Genomic DNA, 21,288 nt, shown 5'->3' with positions numbered 1-21,288 from the left:
CTAAAGAACCTGAGGATGTATAAACACACTAGGTAATAGGGATGCACCAATCTGACTTTTTCAATCCCGATACCGAAACCTGGGCTTTGTGTATCGGCCAATACGATAAGCTTTATGCCTCACTGTGTGGAGGTGACAGGGATCATTCTTTTATGTGTAAGGTAACATCAGGCTTGACTCATACATTGCTTTCCTAACTTTTTAAAACAAAATGTAACAAGCAGATACATTTATATATAGAATTACTGAATTGTTATTAAAAAAAAATCTTAAAAATTAACAGGAATTACAATTCAAGTGTAAACCTTTTCAATGCAGCAACAAAACTTAAAACAGGAATTCAAATTCCAGTATATAATGTATGACATAATAAACATAGAATTGAATTGAATAGATTGGCCCACTTGTCACCGATACCCGATCGAGCTATTTGAGTCAGCATCGGCCCGATATCCGATCCGGTATCGGTGCATCCCTACTAGGTAAAGCCTTAAAATGCAATTATGTTCACGTTTCTGTATTAAACCTCTGTAAGATGTAGATGTGACTCCAATTTTTTTTATTTTCTAAGTTTATGATGACTACAGTGTATGTAACAACTGTCTCCAGACCCCTTCCCACTCTCTAGTCTTGTGTTTCCTGTCCAGGCCTGAGCCTCACGAAACAATGTAACCGTCCTGTCCCACAGGAAGCCCTCCCCCTTCCTCCCATTTCCTGCTGGACAAAGTCGCCCATATGCAGCACTGTGTTCAGTGAAAGTAGATGTGGGCAAAATTATAAATATATATGTATTTTTAAAAAGCCTCTCACATCACATTCATTAAGTCAAACATCGCTCAGCCCTAATGAGGAAAAGATGAAATCTTTGAAATGCTTTTGATTAGGCAACCAATCAATCAGAGAACAGCACAGCATCACAGCAAATAACGCTGGTATCACCTACAAAGACGTTTTACCCAGCGCTTCTTAACTCTGCATACCACTTTAACCACGTTAGCTACAAAGAACAGATGTGTTAATTTCTCACGTTACATGTTTTGCATTGATTAATGTTCCAGCGAGCCTGTTATGCACGCTCTGACCGAAGCCTGCACCATTGTGTTAATTCAGCCAGCATGAGGAGGATATTAGTTTACGTGGAGCAGCTGTGTGTCTTACCGTAGTCTCGCAGCAGGGCCTGGACAGGACGCTCAGAGTCGGGGCTGGTGGCCTCCGTGCTTCCCCCGCTGGTGTAACTAATGCCGCTGTTGGTGCGGCTGTGACTCTGACTCCTCACAGTCATGTGGCTGCCGTCTATACTCCCCTACCACCACGAAAACACAGCAATCTTGATATCCAGCCCATCACACTGCTTCTAGCATTAGAAAATCCTTACAGTTACTTACTGTTTCAGTCTGTGCACCTATGGACTCCAACAGCGCTGAGTCTTGAACAATATTTAGCATTGCACCTGAAAGGAGAGGGGTGGGTCAGTAATTAAACAATACATAGAATAATAGACTTTAACACAGTCCGGAAATGGTTAAGTCAGCAAAAATACTACACAAGTAACACGGAGAGGCAAAATAAATAGATTAAAAAGTTACCCAGGATGAGCTGTGTGTTGGTGGGGTCAGTCTCAGTCTGAAGAGCTCCTATGAGGACATTGACGAGACGCAGCCTCAGGGACAGGAAAGACACGGGCTGGTCATGAGGCCATCCATCCTCCTCGTTGAACTTTCCTTCCAACAGAACCTAAAGCACAACACCAAAATTTTTTAAGAACCCAGTGTACAAGGTTTTCACTACAAGAAGCTTTATGGTACGGAGAATGTTTCAACAAGGATTTCACACAAGCTAAAGAAAAAGCTACAATAACAAAAAGTGATTCGATTTACACTGCAGACCCCGAAATAGGGCTGTCACCATATCAGACTTTCACTACACTATTTTCGTGGCTAGGGGTAGGCGATATGGCCAAATCCTCTATCACGTTATATGTCATTTTATATCACGGTAATGGTATATATCATGATACAGTAATTGTTCTGTAAATTCAATTAAGAAATGGTTTAAAATAACTATCCCGTAATTCATCACATTTGATTATTTTCTTCTTTAATTTGAAACTTCCACACAAACAAAAACAACTGCCTCACACGTGACAACACTTGAAGCTTTAAGGTTCCCGAGAACAATAATTTCAAGTGTTACAGGTTTTAAGACGGGCTGTCAGTCAATTAAAATATTTAATCGCGATTAATTTCACATTTTTTATCTTTTCAAAATATACATTAAAGGGAAATTTGTCAAATATTAATACTCTTAGCAACATGGGAGTGTGCAAATATGCTTGTTTTATGCAAATATATGTATATATTTATTATTGAAAATCAATTAAAAACACAAACCAACGACAGATATTGTCCAGAAACCCTCACAGGTACTGCATTTAGCATTAAAAATATGCTCAAATCATAACATGGTAAACTGCAGCTCAACAGGCAACAACAGCTGTCAGTGTGTCAGTGTACTGACTTGACTATGACTTGCCCCAAACTGCATGTGATTATCATAAAGCGGGCATGTCTGTAAAGGGGAGACTCGTGGATACCCATAGAACCCATTTTCATTCACATATCTTGAGGTCAAGGGACCCCTTTGAAAATGACCATGCCAGTTTTTCCTCGCCAAAATTTGGAGCATTATTTAACCTCCTTCGTGACAAGCTAGTATGACATGGTTGGTACCATGTATCTTCACTCTAGCTTCAAAACTGAGCCCGCTGCATCCTCCGGAAGATCGATTGCATTATTAACGCATTACTAACGCATTACTAACGCATTACTAACGCGTTAACTTTGACAGCTCTAGTTTTAAGGTTAACAGGTGCAAATGAATACCAACCTGACTTCAGTCAGTGCAATATAAAATCACACAAATTTGTATTTTATGCCAAAAGAAGCAGGGTTTGCTCATCTTTCATTTCTGAAAAAACGCTGTCAAAATAAACTACAGTGTGCAGATGTCTGGTAATCGTATAACCAGAGCTCTTCCTCGCCTTGGGTTGGTTGGGATGCCTCCTCCTGCTCTGTATTTATAACTTCACTCTCCTCCATTTCTGCAAAAATTGCGTGACCTTGTGAGGCACGTCAGAATAGCTACCGCGGTGGAAAACTGTATTGCCAGATCTCTACCGGTGGACACATTTCTACCGTTGCGCGGTATATAACGTCATATCGCCCAACCCTAGCGGCCAAAAGAATTCTTATAATATTATTGCGACATCTATAAAAAATTTGAAAAAACAAAAAAATAATAATAATGCAATCAGTCAAATTCATCTTTAACTTTGTTCATTGTGTGTTTTGTTTATTTTTTGGCAAATGAATTACACTCAAAATATGATTGTAGGGAGGTGGAGAGAGTCTGTAACCATAACTGTACATGATTTAAGAGGCACTGGATTATTTACAGGATATTATCATATGTTTCTTATTAACATTATATCAATATATCATTTCTAAATATCACGTTATCGTCAATACCGGTATAACACGCCACCCCTACACAGAAACATATGCATAACGCTGCATTAAAGTGGCAGATTTAAAATATATCAAATGTACAGATGTACAGAAAGCTGTTACCTCTGACTTGATGTTGCCAAAATGATGCGGCAATGGCAGAATGGCCAGCAGGATGTTGATGGAGGCTCTCCTCAGGTCGGTGGGATTTACATAGATCTTGAATTTGGACAGCTCCCTGTTTAGAGTAGAACAAATCTCATGGACTTCAAGACACTTAAGACAATGTTCTCAAAACCTCTGAAGAGACATCTCACTAACATTACATGGTCTGAGAATGTTATCCAGGAAATAAAAGATGCCAATTACACAGTAAGTAATCCAAAACCAGTCTAACCTGTCTGGTACAATAGTCTCCAGGGCGGCTATGAAGTAGGGCACCACCACATTGATGCCCTTCAGGTCAGTACAGAAGAGAGAGGAAGAGTTGAGAATGATAGAAGCCAGAACTGGTCTACAGATAAAATCGGAGATCTGGAGACCCTGAATCAGGACCATGTAGAACCTGCAGAAGGAGAAAGAGGAATACTCAAAGTTTTGCAGTTTAAAATCTTAACGGTAAGGTAAGTAAGGTAAGGTGTGTAAGTTTTACATGTATAAATGTTTTTATTATGTGTGAACAGGTTGTAACCTAACCTAACAAATTAGACCTTCCGTGACTTTCTGGGTTTCCTCTATCAGCCTGTAGACTGCTTTTAATGTGAAGAATGCGGGCCTTTTTGTCCGGCAAAAATCTAACAAATGCGTGCGAATGCCTTTATTTTAAGCTCCGCTACGGGGCTAACAGTGTGCAACCATAGCCAACGTTCGGTTAGAAATGGAGTCCCCTAACGCCAACAAACGACCAGCCCCTACCACAACTCAGATTCCAACACAAACTCCATAGAAGCACAAAAAACAGGAATGTGACGACGTGGGGGGTGGGGGGGTGGGGGGGGGGGGGGGGGGGGGAACTAGTGTTGTCGGAGTGGCGTAGGTCATTTTGGAGAATAGCAGAGCCAGTGCTAAGAGTGTGTGTGCACCTGGGAAGTATGTGGTGAAGCAAGAGATACAGAGCGGCTGCGAGTGTGTGAGAAAACAAGCGAGTGGCGGAGCAGAAGAACGTTAGTTTAGCTTTGAGAATATCAAGTGAATGTACGGTGGAAGTTTCAGTTTGTGCAGAAATAAATGCTGCAGCTCCTCAAGACCAATAGAACTTTCCCGTGTCTTGTTTCCCTGCTGCTGAGTGGAGTGACGGCGGCGGTTAACTCCAGCGTGAGTAATGTTATTGAATCTAACCCAGGAGACCAAAACTACGGTGTAACCCCTCTGCCTTCTGACCACGTTCGAGAGGCTGAAGCAGGAAAAGTTAACACTAGGATCAACATAGGCCGGGCCTTTCATTCATGGAGGAACCTTCGTTTGGTAAACTAACATTACTGCTAAGCATATATAGTGATATGTTGGTTTTAGCTGTCAATCACGTTCACTCTTTTGTGTGTCGCCTCACTATTTTGACTACGTAGATGCGAGCACAAGCGCGAGCAACAGGACGCTGACTGTCGTTGACTTAACGACCACAGATGTCACCGTTAACAAGCAATTTCTGATTCTCACATAGGGTCCCTTTAACAGTCAACGGCACTAAAGCCACATGCCCACAGTTAGGCGGTTGTTAGTTTAGATCAGAATTGGGCATGATGAAAAAAATCCTGACTAGGTTACCTGGACAGGTAAACAGGAAGAATATCTTCTCCAGTTTTCTTGCTACAGAAGATGCGGCAGAGAGTCCCGCAGGCCTCGGCACGTCCTGCCTCGTAGCTCTCTGGGAACTCGTTGGCGTCAAACATGGGGTTGGACACCATGGAGTCGGTGGACATTTGGGAACCCTTCCTTCTCAGCTCCAGACCTACTTGAGTGGCTATCGCTGTAGAGAGTTGCGAAGAGACAGAGAATGAAAGGACCCTGAATTGTAATGTGGTCATTAGTATACATGCATGTATGAGAAACAGGCAAACATAGACATGTAGCTACTATATGCACACTACAATAAAAAAAGGAAACAGTAAAAATTAGGGGAAAAAAGCACCATAAAGCAAACATTTAATCGCTATCACAACAACAGACTTCAATGACTGCAAACACACTCACATCATTTAAATGCATTAAAAAGGGAATTCTGACACAAAGAGTTTGCCGTAGACAGGGTTCCTACACATTTTCCATTTCAAAATTTCATAATTTTCCAGACTCAAATTTCCAGACTTCTCAGTACATTTTTTAGACCATATTTGACTTTGTGACTTTTTGACTCGGGGTGCAGAGGATGCTGTGACAAGACTCCAGTGCTTCGGTGCCTTCCCCTATGGTTGAGATGTCGATTTTACACAAAGTTTGCATCCAGCTCTCTTTTCTCATTTGGAATTGTTAACCAACCAGGTTTTGTATTTGGGATTGTCAAGCCAGCCCCTCAGAAAACGTGCATTTACCCATTGTGGCTGTTCAGTCCACAGTCCTAAGCAGAAGTTGCTCTGCCAAACATCATGCACTTTGGGCAATACCGATCTAGGTGAATAACAATTATACCGCCCCTCTATTAGCAACAGGTGAGCTGGGATACTGGTCACAGTTCGTCACAGTTCACGATGTAAATGACTGAGCCGATCAGATTTCAACCAAAATGAGGATCTGTCCAAATTAGAAGGGGGCCGCTCGTTTCTCCCCTCAATGTTTAAAGTATTAGATTGGTCAAGTCTGACTTATATTCTTATTGTTATTTTGCTCATGATGAAAAGTGGGCCCACATTTCATCGCCCTTGACAAAGTGCTTAGTTTGCCTATATGGACACCCCGGCCCTGGCTGTGATGTACAGGCGTATAGGCAGCTCTGCGTAGGCGGAGTGTGCGTTCAGTCGCACGCCATAGACTACTTCTTTGCCTTGCTTTCGACGTCATCAAGCTCGCTCTGGCCCGCGCTCTCTCACACAGTAGTAAACATTTTGGCTGCACTGGTTGCTCCAAACGTCATGAAAAACACTCTGCTCCTTGTTTGATCAATTCATTTTTTTTAAATTCTGAATTTTATATTTTAGAAAACAGAATAGGGGCAACAGTCTGGAAATAAATGTTTTTCCATACTCTCTTTTCTTTGTTCCATACTTATCCAGGCCTGGAAATGACTCAAATCAAATTCCATACTGTGTAGGAACCCTGCATAGAAGTTCTCTCCATCCCTGACACAAAGTATGACCAAGTGTAGTGTGTTGGTAATAAAATGTTTTGAGCAAAAGACCACAAAGCCAAATCCCTGTGTCAGCTCCCTCGCTGTTGCAATTATATGACTGTCACTCAAGGTACAGAACATTCACTTCATGCACTGAGGCACCAAACCAATAAAATCAAAACTCAAGTGAACTGACGAAAAATAAGGAAATTATACGAAACAATATTTAATGCTGAACTTGGGGGGGGGAGGGGGGGTTGGAAACTAAATAATAAGGATTAGTGTCCAAAGGAAAAGAAAATGAGAACTTAAAAAAAGGGGTGGCGTTGTCACAAAGTGGCAACGTTATGGTCGAGACAAGTGGTCAGTTGGTGAAACCCATTCCATCACCTTTGGAGAAACGCTGAGAGAACGCTGGTGAAACTTTGATATATGACAAGCAGTGGGAACAGAAAACAATGGCGATAATGGCGATGATCATGAGGAACTCAATCAAAAAGCAGGAAGATTTGTCAAGAAACGCAAATCAAGTGAGGAAAGAAAACTGCCGTTCCTACTTACAAGATTTATAAGAAAGGAGAATTTGGATAAAAGAGGCTGCAAGATAACAGAAATAGTGGAGAGACACAAAATCAAAGCAGATCCAATATTTTGGGATCAATTCATATCAGGCATGAATTGTTTTTGTTTTTTTGTCATTTTGTCATTACAAGACTTTTGACCCATTACAACTCTTTAACATTAACCAGACATGGTAGACACATGCAGGACATTACACCAAAAAGAGAAAAATAAATGGAGAGCCAATGATGAGCCAAATTTCTTTTCAAATACTAAGTAGTGTATGTGCTGTCATTGACTCCTTTAGCGATGATTTTACCAATAAAATGGCCGTATGAAGTCCTCAGCATATGGTTATAGTCTATATGCAGTTTTAGCCAGGTTTAAATAGTTGGTAGATGTAAATGGATTAGAATCTGATGGAAATCTCATACCAGGCCACTTCTAACCAAGCCCTCCACACACAGAAAGGCACAAAGAAGTTTCAGAGAAAAACGGTGAAAAAAGGAAAGGATATCCCAACGACATACAGTCAAAAGTAACAGACTCCAAAAACACAGATAACTCCACGAAAACACGTACTAATGAACGGCAACGAAACACCCACCTGCCCATGCATAAATGGAAACGCTATTAACCATCGCCTCAAGTCTTACCGGTCATGCTGGGGTCTCGGCTGAGGCCGCTGTGGAGCTTACAGTGGACCAGTGCGGCGTCGAAAAGCCACTGGCCGAACAGATTGAGGATGCTGTTGACCTTCGGCCGCGCTGGGGCCGGCAAGGGCCGAGTCTCCCAGCTGCTCTGGTTGGGGCTGGAAAGCAGGGTCGGCGAGGACGAAGTTTGCTGCTGCTGTTGCTGTTGCTGCTGGGATGCTTTGGTTGGTTGACTGCCACTGCCCTGCAGGGTGGGAAAGGATATCTGATTAGGCTGTTGACAACATGACTAGTGTAACTAAAGGCCCTGACACACCAAGCCGACGGTCGACCATCGGACAGTTTGGGACCGACGGTGAGCGTCTGTCGGCTTAGTTTTTGCCGTTGGCTCTAGTCTGCCCATGTCGGAGGCTTTTTGGCCGATTCGGCATGTTGAATCGATGTGGAGCCCGTCGGTGAGAGAAATCACTCTGATTGACTGTTCAGCTTAAGCGCACCAGTGCACGAGAGAAACGGAAGTGAGGAAAGCAAGCAAACGAGTAAAGTCAAGAGGGCACACATAGAAGGCTCTTTTAACTTTTCATCTTCATCTCATCTGATCATTCCAATACACATATTTTCACCACATCTGGCCATCTGGAATGAAGCTAAGTGGTTAGTGAGAGTGGTGTGCAAACGGCGCTTTGTTTCATGTACATATCATAACAACGGCTTGTATATCCACAGTCCTCGGTCTTCCGGTTTCCCTTTTTGAATCACGAATACAGACTACCGTTGCCTGCTGATGTGGAGAGTTATTTCATCTCACGCAGGTGCAGAACATACGTGCTAACTGGCCGTCGACTGTAGTCTTTGCGATGTGTTCAAGTGCAACTTGAGGTAATGCAACAGTTCTTTGATGTCGGCTTGGTGTGTCTGGGCCTTAACACATCACACACAGAAAACATTAGATACAAAGATTTCTTCACTTAAATAGGACAAAACATATAGCAGGAGATGTGATACACACACTGATTTAGAGTAGTGCACTGTATTCTTCCATAAAAATCTTGGCTAGCGTAGCTTTATAGAGGCAACAAAAATGTGTCACAAATGCATCAGCCTTGTTCTGTCTGTAGATCAGCTGCAAATAATGTCATACAACAATAACAAATAAATACAGACCTAAACTTTTTCTCTGCAACTTACTATTTGTCATGGTTTAATGTAAACACTTAAACTTACAGTTGAACTCTTGCTTGTGGTTTTGGTGACCACTGTGTGCCGTTGTTTGCGGCTGTGAGGGGGCGTGGTGTTGGTGATGGAGGGGGGCGGAGACATGCTCATTCTGTTGACTGGTGTGGGCGGAGCACTGTCAGCTCTGGGACGTGAAATACCTGTCGACAGGAAGGTAAAATGAACTGGAGACTAAAGTTAGTGTCTTTCCCTCCATAGCAGGGAGTAAGGGCGGTTTCACAAGCCAACATTTAGTCCGTTTTAATAGAACTCCTGGTGCGGTTTGTTTGGGCATAGTGATCGTACTTTGGTGTGGACCAAAATAAACGGTCTGAGACCGCTTGAGTGAGGTGTTCTCGGTGCATTTCCAAGCGAACCAAAACGCAGCCCGCCTGTGCGGGCATTTGTTGAGATTGACAGAGGTAGATAACAGGTTGAGTGGGAGAGGAAGGACCTGGACTTCTGCAGCAGTCTGATGTTTGCTTGACATACAGAATATGCAGAATAAAGTCCACAAATAGTAACGTTTATAAAGTCAGATAAACTGGAGGTGAAAGGATTTGTGTGCACAGTAGATCAGTACTGAGTCAAAGTGGAAATACTTTGATAGCAATATTTCAAAGTCTGCGATTCCCTGTATAGAAGTGGCAGCTCTCGAGACTAAAAAGATAAATTCGGTCCTTTGTAAACGCCCCTCAGCAAACACATGTTTTTATTTGATTTGCTTTAATTTGTGTACTGTGAAACTGAACCAGAAAACAAACCAAAAGTATCAATTTCACTCTGAGTCGGACTAATCAAATGGATGGCTTGTGAAAGCGCCCTAAAAAGCTTCTGATTAGCAAACAAGAAAACAGTCTTGATACCCCCCCCACACTTTTCCAGTGGACAGAACTTGTTATGGTTAAATATAATCATTTGAAGCCATTTTCACATTTCTAATGTTATGCGAGAGAGAAGAAAATGAAGTGGCTTCAGAGTCCGCAACTTGATCATAGACAGTATTCATTCGTTAACATGCAGGACAATGGTTAGGTACGAATCAGCAATAATTGATATCCATCCATCTTGATTGACTGTTGACCCCTTGTTGATGATCTCGGGGGTTAATCGGAATGTCTGGAACATATCATTTTGCTTCAGCAAGACTAACCCCAGTTGTTAATATCATCATCACCAATAATAATAATATGCCCATCTCATTATACGATGTACCAGCTGATGTCTGTACCATGAGAGAGCAGCGCTGGAGAAAAAGAGAACACCCTCTCCCGTACATCTCTCTTTTCAACAGAGACACCTACAGTGTAAAGAGAAAAATCACACCGATATGTTTCTATTCAAATGTCCCAACAGGTATTACTGACTGACATCCTCCGTCTTGACTTTAATCTGGAGACTGCTCAGAATAACAATTGGAAAGGAGTAACACGGTTACAAGAAATGAAGGCTTGGAATTGCTGTCATTCGTTTAAATGACTTTCAGTGCATAATATCATCTTAACTACTAAATTACTATATTTACTAATTAATATATTTTACACTTCTGTATACCCTCTTCTAAACAATATGGGCATTTTTGTAATGTATTTTTCCTACCCTCCAGAGCCCATTGGTATCCTTTGATTTCATTACAGTATGAAAATGTACTTTTATCAACTTGAAAATAGTTTGAGATCACAATAAACACTATGTCTGCTTTTATTTTTGTCAACCTAACATCTCTTTTGCATGTTACTGCAGGACATGCTTTGAACGTCAGTCCATGCAACAATGATGTACCAATAGCAAAAGCATGTTGAATGTGATGGGTTACCTTACTAAAGCAGGTAACTGCCTAGAAGGTAGGAACAACACATTTCAAAAACACATCGTGCATTACAAAATGAGCAGTAATGTTATGTAGTACTTTGACTAAAAGGTGCAAACCCCCCCCCTCTTAAATGTCCCATGACTGAGCTTTTCTTTTGCACTCTTACCTAAGAAGGCGTCCACTAAGCAGCTGATGCCCCTCATGGCCCTGAAGAAGATCTGGGGTAGCTGTTTCAAACATGGATGCAGCACCACTTCATGAGGGATACCGCTGGAGTTAAGAAACTGTTCCTGAAATTTTGGAGTGGTGCTCACTATCGCAGGGTTGCTCAGGTCCACTGGGTTGCTAGAAACAAACAGAGAAACAATTCATGATTAAGAAAAAAAAATTACAGATGCTGCTAAAGCTGAGTTGGATATCATTTATATATCTTATATTGGATTCTGCCGAAGCCTGGACGGAGTGGAATCAGTTCTCTTACATTCAATATTATCAGCACTGTTAGTGGGATGTTTCATAGACAGGAAGTAGATTACAATAAGAGGGGGAATATTTGATGGTAAGAGGGAGATATGAGGTACTTCTTCAGTTCCACTCTGTGCTACAGCTTCTCCGTCTCTTACAACACATGAAAAATAATCTGTGTCCATCAGAGTTAGTTTGATGGAAATAAAATGTATTTTTCAGGTTAGAACTAGGGCTGTCAATCGATTGAAATATTTAATCACAATTAATCGCATGATTTGTCCATAGTTAATTGTAATTAATCGCACATTTTTTAACTGTTCAAAATGTCCCTTAAAGGGAGATTTGTCAAGTATTTAATACTCTTGTGAACATGGGAGTGGGCAAATAAATACTAAAAAATGTGCTCAAATCATAACATGGCAATCTCAGGCAACAACAGCTGTCAGTGTGTCAGTGTGCTGACTTGACTATGACTTGCCCCAAACTGCATGTGATTATCATAAAGTGTGCATGTCTGTAAAGGGGAGACTCGTGGGTACCCATAGAACCCATTTACATTCAAATATCTTGAGGTCAGAGGTCAAGGGACCCCTTTGAAAATGGTCAATCCAGTTTTTCCTTGCCAAAATTTAGCGTAGGTTTGAAGCGCTATTTAGCCTCCTTCCTGACAAGCTAGTATGACTTTGTATGTATGACTGAGTATGAATTTGCTTTAATGCGTATTTATCGCCTTAACTTTGACAGCCCTGGTTAGAACTCAGGAAAATGAGGGTTTATGCACCTAAGCATGTGGAGAAAGCGGTACCACGTCTGTGCCACACAGTCACTGTCCATCTCTAAAGGAATCAGGCTGGCATCTTCATCAGGAACTTTAAAAGGTGGGAAGGATGGTCCGTGGGTAAAACGCAAGAGCCTGGATTGAAAAAGTGAGACAGGAAGGTACAGATTATCACACACAATGCAGACACTTATTTTACTATTTTTACTATTGTCATTATTACAACCACCAATATATTTCCCACTTCAGAGGCTACTACTCTTTAGTTCAACATTAGGTTTCTTCTCCTCTGTAGACACAGGAGTAAAACTGGTTAGACAAGCCAAGTGGCCATTTATCTTAACTGTAATCAAACAACTCAACAATACCTCAAGTATAAACAAAACTCATGTTCAATGACAAACTGTATGAAACCTTTTTCAACACTAAATCCAAATTGAGTTGATGCCTTTCTAACCTGGAGGTCAGGGCACAGGCCACTCTGCTCCACTGCTCTACAACAGGAGGGTGGTGTCTCCAGTTGGCCAGCATCTCCCTTGCTGTCTTCCAATATGGTGGCGTGGGAAAGCAGCGGGCGCATGCCAGTAGCCACACCTCAAACAGCACTGCCATCAATTTCTCAGCCAGTTTCTCTGCCACCCCAACTGAAAGATTATGGTAATCATCATTAATAACTCCGTAAATACAGAAAAGGGGGGTGGGGGGGTGTTGTGCAGGACAGGGCGAGGCATACCTCCAACCGTGGGTGGGGCGAGTAATGTGTCGTTGATGCGAAGCAGGAAGAGCAACAGCACCTCCCAGGTTTCCCTCACCATGGAAACAGACTCTCGTGCCAATTTCTGGACTGCAGTCAGAACCTGCTGGCAAAGCCTGATGTGGTTCAGACTGTGCTGCTCAGGCCTGGAGGGAGAGACGGAGTGTTTGAAATGAGGAGATAAAGAGGAAATCAGAGAGAGAAATGAAATCAGAGAGAAAGTGTAAAGAAAACAGCAGTCATTAGGAGTGACATCAGTAGTCAGAGATATACTGTATGTAGGGTGACTAACAGCTGCAGTCATGGTGCAAAAACAAATGTATACATTTAAATTTAAAACTACGGCTAATGGGAGATAAAGGCACATCTGTGAACATTTCTGACATACCTTGGCACAAAGACGTTGTACAGATGTTTGAGGATGGTCTGGACGTACATATTGGGCTCCTTGACCACAGGCTGAGGCATCGAGTCCCTGGGCGACACCAGGGCCATCATCCAGTCTGTGTACACATCCACACACAGCTTGACAGTGTCCCCCTCTAGGGGGAGGGTGAGGCCATAACACAGCACCTCCATGGTCCACTTCACCTAGGAACCAAACCGATTTCATTAATTTATGTGAGTTATTGGTTTGTTTTGTAGCATTTATGTAGCATATTGCTGTCAATGAGTCCTGTAACCCACTGTACATGACAGAGACAATAACAGCTCCCAAAAACATATTTCAACAGTGTCATATTCTGCAGGTGCTGCCATTCTTTTGATCAAATACAGTTCATACAATTCTACAATTTCATTTCGCAGACGCTTTTGTCGAAAGCGACGTACATCTGAGAGTTCGTACAACACAAGCAAGGATCTAGATAGGAGGGAAAAACTTGAGTAAGTGCCAAGTCGGCTCAAACACAGATGCAGACAGGCAGTGCAGAGGCACAAGTTCCTTTATGTCCGTCTGTACTATGTCAAGTGAGTTAAGCATAAGAGGTTTAGCACATCTGATTTACTGTCTCGTAACAAGAAAGGCCAAAGGTTTAGGGCAAGATGATGATGGCAATAACAATACACTGCCTCTCCAAAGCAAATGTTTTATAGTTTCTTGCTAAATCATAAACAGACCGGATATTCAAAAGACAAGTTATGCGAGCGAAAAACAGACCATTCTTCAGTCAATGTTATATGCGTTGCGTTTACGCTTTATTATCAGCCCTAGTGGAAATGTATCAAAGACGACAGTAAAGACAGGGGATGTCGCAATTAATTACTAGCCCATGATCCTGATCCAAGTCCCAACAGTGATCTGCCGATACCAAGTCTTATCCAAGATTTTCTGTTTCCTACATAATACAGCCACATACTGTACATAGCCTAAAATCAGCCTTCATTAAAAGCCTGCCTACTGCCCTCCCGTGACAGTTTCCAGCAATATTTTGTATGATTTCCTACTGTGTTTTGTATAATATTCATGAAAAAGGGAGAGTCAGCATGGATCAGTAGCGGCTGGAAGGTTTATCTAAGTATCCTCAGCATGAAGTGATGTTCAAAGCAACAGCAGCACTTCACATGTACGGTGCACCTGAGACATATTGCTGAATTATTTTGAACCCAACAAAGCTCCTCTCACATCCGTTCCTGACACATGCTGTCATGTCATTAATTGAAACTGCTGGCTTGCTGTGAGCTCTGCGGTTCACTTGCTCACAACGTTGTGTGTTAGCAGAGTGTTCCTGTGTTTTATCAGAGCACAAGAGAGAAGTTTTTGACAGCTGGTGTATATGGAGAATACAAACAAAAGGATCAAAAAATGATCTGACACTTCAAAGCCAATACCTATCTATCAAAACCGGTCCGGATTCCACGGAAAGGCTCAGGACATTCCTTTTAAACAGACTAATGTTGTTTATCACAGAATATATGGTGTGTGCTTCAGAGGCTTTAAGATATAAAAATAGCCATTTACAAAGTACCTTTTTGCATAATCCACACACAACATGCAAATAGGTTCCTAAACTGTGTTGTAATATGGAAAGAGAAGTGAAGGGAGGGGGAAGTGTATGTTGTGTTTCAGGCTGAATCCTCCTGCAGAGAAAGGAGAAGCTATCTCTGTAGCACCCGACCAGTCACACCTTTATATGCTACAGTAGTTACTCTGAGTAAAAGACATATGACAGCCCAACTAGGATTTGCCTAATGGCATTTAAATGGACTTTGAGAGCAAGAGGAATAAAAGGACTCAGATCTCATGAGATAAAAATGTAAATCTTTGGCTCTAATGTCAAGCACTACATGTGGGCAAAATCAGAGTCTACACACATACTATCATCCCTAAAGTGAAACATGGTCGTGGAAGCATCATGCCATGATTTTAAAGGCAGGAATTGGGAAACTGGTAAGGATTAAGGGACTGATAAACAAACCCAAATACAGAGAGGTTCTTGAATAAATCCTGCTCCACAGTGCATGCAACCTCATGACACAATGACACAAAGCACAAATCCAGCACAGCGCTGGTCTTTTTCCCCAAAGTTGTCCAGCAGCCTTGCGAGATGCATATAATACGGAAACACGGAAAAGCTGCAGTGCAGATGTAGAAGGAAGCAAGAGAGAAACTGACCAAATATAGGTGTGCAAACCTGACAATGATATATCAAAGAGGAAGTATAGCTACGATGGTGATTGAGATTCTACAAAGTACTGAAAGACCGGGTCTGAAAATGTTTTTAAATGAGATATTTTTAGTTTTTACCCCAACATTTCTCATGTACTTTGCTTCGTAATTAATGGGTATAATGCTTAGACTTCAAAAGAAAAGTTAATTTCATCCAACTGAAACACACAATATAATATAAAAGTGAGTGAAAAGTGAGGGGATGTAAATAGCACAGTGCAGTTACTTTTGACCGTACTTACATTGGTTGTGACAGTAAAGACACAGATATCTGTATTTAAAATGGAGGTGTCCACTAAGCCAGAAGCCATTGTATTTTTGATTCTGGCTTCTTACTGCATGTGTCAATAGCCTCTAGTTGGGACAGCTACATATGGCACTTGATAAATTTGGTATTTTTCAACCTGGACCCTATTCCCCATGTTTTTGTGTCTAAGTGACTAATGGGGACAACACTTTTTGAAACTGGTCCAGTTTTGAGGTAGAACGCTGCAGCCGCCAGCCGGTAAACGAGCTGTAATGTAATCACTTTGGGCAACCTGGTACCGTCAGTTTACATCCACTAAAGGATGATTGTTATTAAGTGTCTGACAACATTATGGAAAGGACCCTACAGAGAAATGACACCTTTTTCTTACTTTTGTTATTGTGTGTCTCTCTCAGAGAAGCCTCGTTGTGAAATGTTGTGTCATCTCCACATTGTCGAAATCAGCTAAATATTCAGCCATGACATTGAAAATCTGTTAGATAACACTAAGCTGCGCTTTCTGTAGTCTAACACAACAAACTCTGACAACACCGATGTCCCCGTGGCACTCCTCTCTCAACTCTCACTCATGTCTCCACCGATATTTTCCGGCAATAAGTCGCATGACACAATGACAAACAGGAAGCGAAAGGTAAGAAAAAGGGTTCATTTCTCTGTAGGGTCCTTTCCATAATGTTGCCAGACACTTCTAATAACAATCTGAGCCTGTCAGTGGCAAAAACAAACACTTTTACTGGATGTAAACTGAGGGTGCCAGGTTGCCCCAAATGATTACATTACAGCCTGTTTACCTGCTGGCGGCTGCTTGTAATCCCTCAGTACTGGACCAGTTTCAAAAAGTGTTTTCCCTACTAGTCACTTAAACACAAAAACATGGGAAAGTAAGGTCCAGGTTGAAAAATACTTAAGTTAATCTTTAAGACAACATCAGCAATGTAGGATACTGCTCCTTTAAGTTGATTACCGCCCAAATCGCTGCATGTCATATCAAACAATGATTGTGCAGAGCAAAAATAATTAGAATTTATTCACTGTGGTGACACTAAGTAGTATGTCCACCCAAATTATTTGCATCACAGTCAAAAAACTGATATTAATAGCTTAAACTCAATTGAAGACATCAGATGCCTTGAGTTTTTTACTAACCCCGTTGTATAGCCCATCTTTTTTTAACAAGTATCATCATTACATGTAAAAATATCTTGACATTTTTTTTTAAACTTGAATTTTTCTAATGAAATGGTAAGCAGTTTGTCCAAAAAAATTAACCAAACACAGTGATAGCCCCATAAGGGTTGGAAATTAGGACCAGCCACCAGCCAAATGCTGGTATGATATGCAGGTGGTTGCTACATTTGCTTCATTCACCAGCTAAAAGAAAACTATGGTAATCTATTGAGTAGCAGGTAGATTTAGGAATCCACCAGCCACAGTGGCAGGTGGACAAAAAAGTTAATTTCCAACCCTGAGCACCATCAAACAGTATGGTATACACTGAGCTCCTGCAACTGGCATTGTGTAGTAAAATACATCTTATGATGGATCAATAAGGCCATTCCCATTATGATCATAAGTTTTGAAGCTAACAGGCTCTCCAAAGCTTTGGTGATGGAACCGGTGGCTTGGCAGACTGCCAAGGCATTAAAATGGTATGTCAAACATTGCATACACAGACATGAAGTACAACAGTGTTTCTCACCTCCTTGTCTGTCTTGAGGATGTTCTCTGTGGCTACAGGGCTCACGGCCGTGCCCAAAGGCTTGACCACAGCATTTGCCACCTCCGTGCCCACGCTGGTGGGATAGGTGTGCAGAACACTGAGGTGGCCCTGGTCACTCTGCACCACCAACTGCAGCGAGCGCCACTCAGAATACATGCTGCTGATGGTCTACTGCACTCTACTCACACCTCCTGCCTCCACCTGCAAACACACACACATCCACTAGTCAACTTAGAGAGAAAGATGAGAAAGCATGGACATATATGAATAGGCTACTTAGCAAATATCTAGCACAAATGCAGTTGTGTCCTCTGTTGTTGTGAGAATACTTCTCCAAAGCTGTCAATATGTAACCCTGCTGATGGCAGAGAAACATACACACCTCTTATTATATTATTTTTGATTAATCGTTTTGATCTGACGACTATCAGAGGTCCATCAAGCAGTATAACTTTAACTTGGTTAACTGGTTTGCCCTGATATTACGTAGCTAGCTAGTGTATTTTGGTGGCGGGAGAATGCAGGATTATTACGTTTGCTAACAACATTTAGTGCAATAAGATTAAATTGTATTAAAACCAGTGCCATTTTGGTGCGCTGCATACATAGTGAAATAAAGAGAAAAAACAGTGGAAATAGTGTGAAGTCATGATCATAGGTGTAGCTGTCACATTAGTTTGACAGTAAACGGGACCCATCAAACAGACCAGGCTTATTACAGATGAGAAAGCATAGACATATAAGAATAGGCTACTTAGCAAAAATCCAGCACCAATGCAGTTGTGTCCTCTGTTGTTGTGAGAATACTTCTCCAAAGCTGTCAATATGTAACCCTGCTGCTGACAGAGAAACATGCACACCTCTTATTATATAATTTTGGATAATCGTTTTGATCTGACGACTATCAGAGGTCCATCAAGCAGCATAACTTTAACTTGGTTAACTGGTTTGCCCTGATCTTACGTAGATAGCTAGTGTATTTTGGTGGAGGGAGAATGCAGGATTATTACGTTTGCTAACGACATTTAGTACAACAACATTAAATTGTATGAAAACCTGTGCCATGTTGGTGCACTGCATGCATAGCGAAATAAAGATCATATGATAAAACAGAGTCTGAAGTCATGATCATAGGTGGAGCTGTCACATTAGTTTGACAGTAAACGGGACCCATCAAACAGACCAGGTGTTTTATATGTTGTTGCTAACCTTCCTTCCAGAGATCACGTTATCTAAAAGTATCAAGGCTGGCATTACACAGCATACATTAAATATTATGAGAAAGGTGAGAACGCATAGACATATATAATTAGGCTACTTAGCAAATATCTAGCACCAATGTAGTTGTGTCTCCTGTTGTTGTGAGAATACTTCTCCAAAGCTGTCAATATGTAACCCTGCTGCTGACAGAGAAACATACACACCGCTTATTATATAGTATTTTTGATAATCGTTTTGATCTGACGACTATCAGAGGTCCATCAAGCAGTATAACTTTAACTTGGGTAACTGGTTTAGCTAGTGTATTTTGGTGGAGGGAGAATGCAGGATTATTACGTTTGCTAACAACATTTAGTAAAATACGATTCAATTGTATTAAAACCAGTGCCATGTTGGTGCACTGCATGCATAAAGGAATAAAGATCATATGATAAATCAGTGGAAAGAGTCTGAAGTCATGATCATAGGTGGAGCTGTCACGTTAGTTTGACAGTAAACGGGACCCATCAAACAGATCAGGGTTTAGATGTTGTTGCTAACCTTCCTTCCAGAGATCACAAAAAGTACCAAGGCTGGCATTACATAGCATACATTACATACTACCGTTAGCTGCCTTTTATGCCCTGTAAGCTTAAACAAAGTCCTTGTAAACCTCGGGTCGGTAACCAGCCGAGGAAGGAATCTCAACCAGGAAACGGTCCTGAACATGATTAGCATGCTAACGTTAGCTAGCATTGACATCAACTCATCTTCCTCATCCTGCTGGTAGCTTTAGCTGAAGTTAGCTGCTGGCTGGCTGCTGTGTTACACGGCTGTCTCCATGGATACAGACGAGAGACTGTCGTTAAGTGAAACCCGGCGGTTCTATCAGTTAGTTGTCTCAAACTACGGTGTAGTTGGAGCGACGTTGCTAGCTAGCTTAGCTTAGCTTAGCTTAGCTACTGCTCGCTGCGCTAGCCCCGTCCGTTGACATTAGCTGTCATGTTGCTAGCTAGCTACATAACTTTGTAAAGACGCTACCGTTAGCTCGCTATCTGAGTAACCAAGGAGGTTTCTATTTACCTAGACGAGCTGGAAATGTTGTCATAACAGAGCTCTGAAACTCGCAGTGTTGTGCTTTCTATGTATCCCGGTGGGTCTAGATCATAACAGCGTCCATCTTCGCAATGTCAAGGCTTGACTGTTGCAGCTTGATGAGCTAACGGGAGACAGGATGCGGAGACTGTCGCCTCCTACCGGACTGATACCGCTACTGCGTCATGGTGCTGCCTTCAGGGGCTCCTCGGGAATTACTGTCCTCAAAGAAATCCTTCTTGGTGCCCATTCAGGTGCTCCCGGTCAGATATTAATAATAATAATAATAATAATAAATTGGACTTATATAGCGCCTTTCAGAAACCCAAGGACGCTTTACAAAGGGGGCACACAAAATCATACTAATAAATAACAGAGGAGAAACTATAGCTAAGTAATTAAAAGAGTGATGTGTAGGAAGAGTCAGCTGATCAATAGGCCTTGATGAACAGTACAAAACAGTAGGCTATTTGTCTTCATAATAGCTATGGTTTAGTTTTACAATTCAAAGAAAAAAATATGCTCTGGATTAATCATATGTTTTCATCTCATCACAAGATTTTCTAAATTAAATAAAACTATATATATAATCTAAATATAAATAAAGCAATACAAATCAAAAAGAAGTTAGATTAGGTTAGGTTAGTTGAGACATGATAGATTATGTAGAATAATTTCGGAAAGGTTTGGCCCTAGGTCCTCTACAAAAGACTAAAACTAAGATGAAACAAAGGTTTTTTATTTATTTATTTATTTTTAAGTTGTGTGTACTTTTGTCTTACCGTCCCATATACAGTAGCCGTAGAATAGGGTACCCTGATCTGGTTTGGAATTAATTAGGAGTTGGGAGTAAACTCCTAAACTGGTATTAAATGGCCACCTGTATGATATAAGGATATAAAGCCACCAACCCCACAACTTAATGGCTGACACACAATGCCACTTGAGTTACAGCCACCCTGCACATACAGAAGATTGTATCCATATTGCCCAGACCTTTTTGTTGAAAGGCTTGTCTGGCTAAAATGGTCTTTCCTAAGGCAACGGGATACAGCAAACATTCATGATACTTGTATTTGATCCGGTATTCACACCTATGGGTTACAATTCTTGAAATTAAATTCTCTATTTAATTCAGAAAAGGCTGACAAATTAACCACCAATGTTTATCAAAATGATAACTCACACACATCAGCTGACCAGTTGAAGATGCTTTCATTCACCTGCAAGCGGAAGCCTTGATACAGAAAGCTTTTGACTACTCTGTGACAGAATAGAGAACCTTTCTGAATCAAGGCTTCTGCTTGCAGGTGCTTTCATTCACCTG

At 41.4% G+C, this 21,288-nt stretch overlaps 1 protein-coding gene across 12 annotated transcripts in view; it reads right to left on the bottom strand.

Moving 5' to 3' along the window:
• The window catches only part of LOC141772195 (ral GTPase-activating protein subunit beta-like), a 33,978-nt gene extending 13,879 nt beyond the window's left edge, over positions 1–20,099 (bottom strand). For 7 of the 12 annotated variants that reach the window (XM_074642928.1, XM_074642932.1, XM_074642929.1 and 4 more), the window contains exons 1-16: positions 19,950–20,099; positions 17,646–17,867; positions 13,399–13,601; positions 12,990–13,156; positions 12,714–12,900; positions 12,260–12,391; positions 11,177–11,355; positions 10,429–10,497; positions 9,207–9,358; positions 7,986–8,226; positions 5,271–5,472; positions 3,904–4,071; positions 3,630–3,744; positions 1,587–1,734; positions 1,386–1,450; positions 1,159–1,303 (exon numbers count right to left, since the gene is read on the bottom strand). In XM_074642928.1, coding sequence (XP_074499029.1) covers positions 1,159–1,303; positions 1,386–1,450; positions 1,587–1,734; positions 3,630–3,744; positions 3,904–4,071; positions 5,271–5,472; positions 7,986–8,226; positions 9,207–9,358; positions 10,429–10,497; positions 11,177–11,355; positions 12,260–12,391; positions 12,714–12,900; positions 12,990–13,156; positions 13,399–13,601; positions 17,646–17,822 — 2,350 coding nt within the window. In that variant the 5' untranslated portion in view covers positions 17,823–17,867; positions 19,950–20,099. The remainder of the gene's footprint in view (positions 1–1,158; positions 1,304–1,385; positions 1,451–1,586; positions 1,735–3,629; positions 3,745–3,903; positions 4,072–5,270; positions 5,473–7,985; positions 8,227–9,206; positions 9,359–10,428; positions 10,498–11,176; positions 11,356–12,259; positions 12,392–12,713; positions 12,901–12,989; positions 13,157–13,398; positions 13,602–17,645; positions 17,868–19,949) is intronic. The other 5 variants (XM_074642933.1, XM_074642940.1, XM_074642937.1 and 2 more) reach the window with 1 other exon arrangement.
• Between the last annotated feature and the right edge of the window lie 1,189 nt (positions 20,100–21,288).

This window comes from Sebastes fasciatus, chromosome 8, assembly GCF_043250625.1.
Source record: "Sebastes fasciatus isolate fSebFas1 chromosome 8, fSebFas1.pri, whole genome shotgun sequence".
Lineage (NCBI taxonomy): Eukaryota > Metazoa > Chordata > Actinopteri > Perciformes > Sebastidae > Sebastes > Sebastes fasciatus.
The sequence above is the reverse complement of the archived record's forward strand: the minus strand, read 5'-3'. Positions and strand labels throughout refer to the sequence as shown.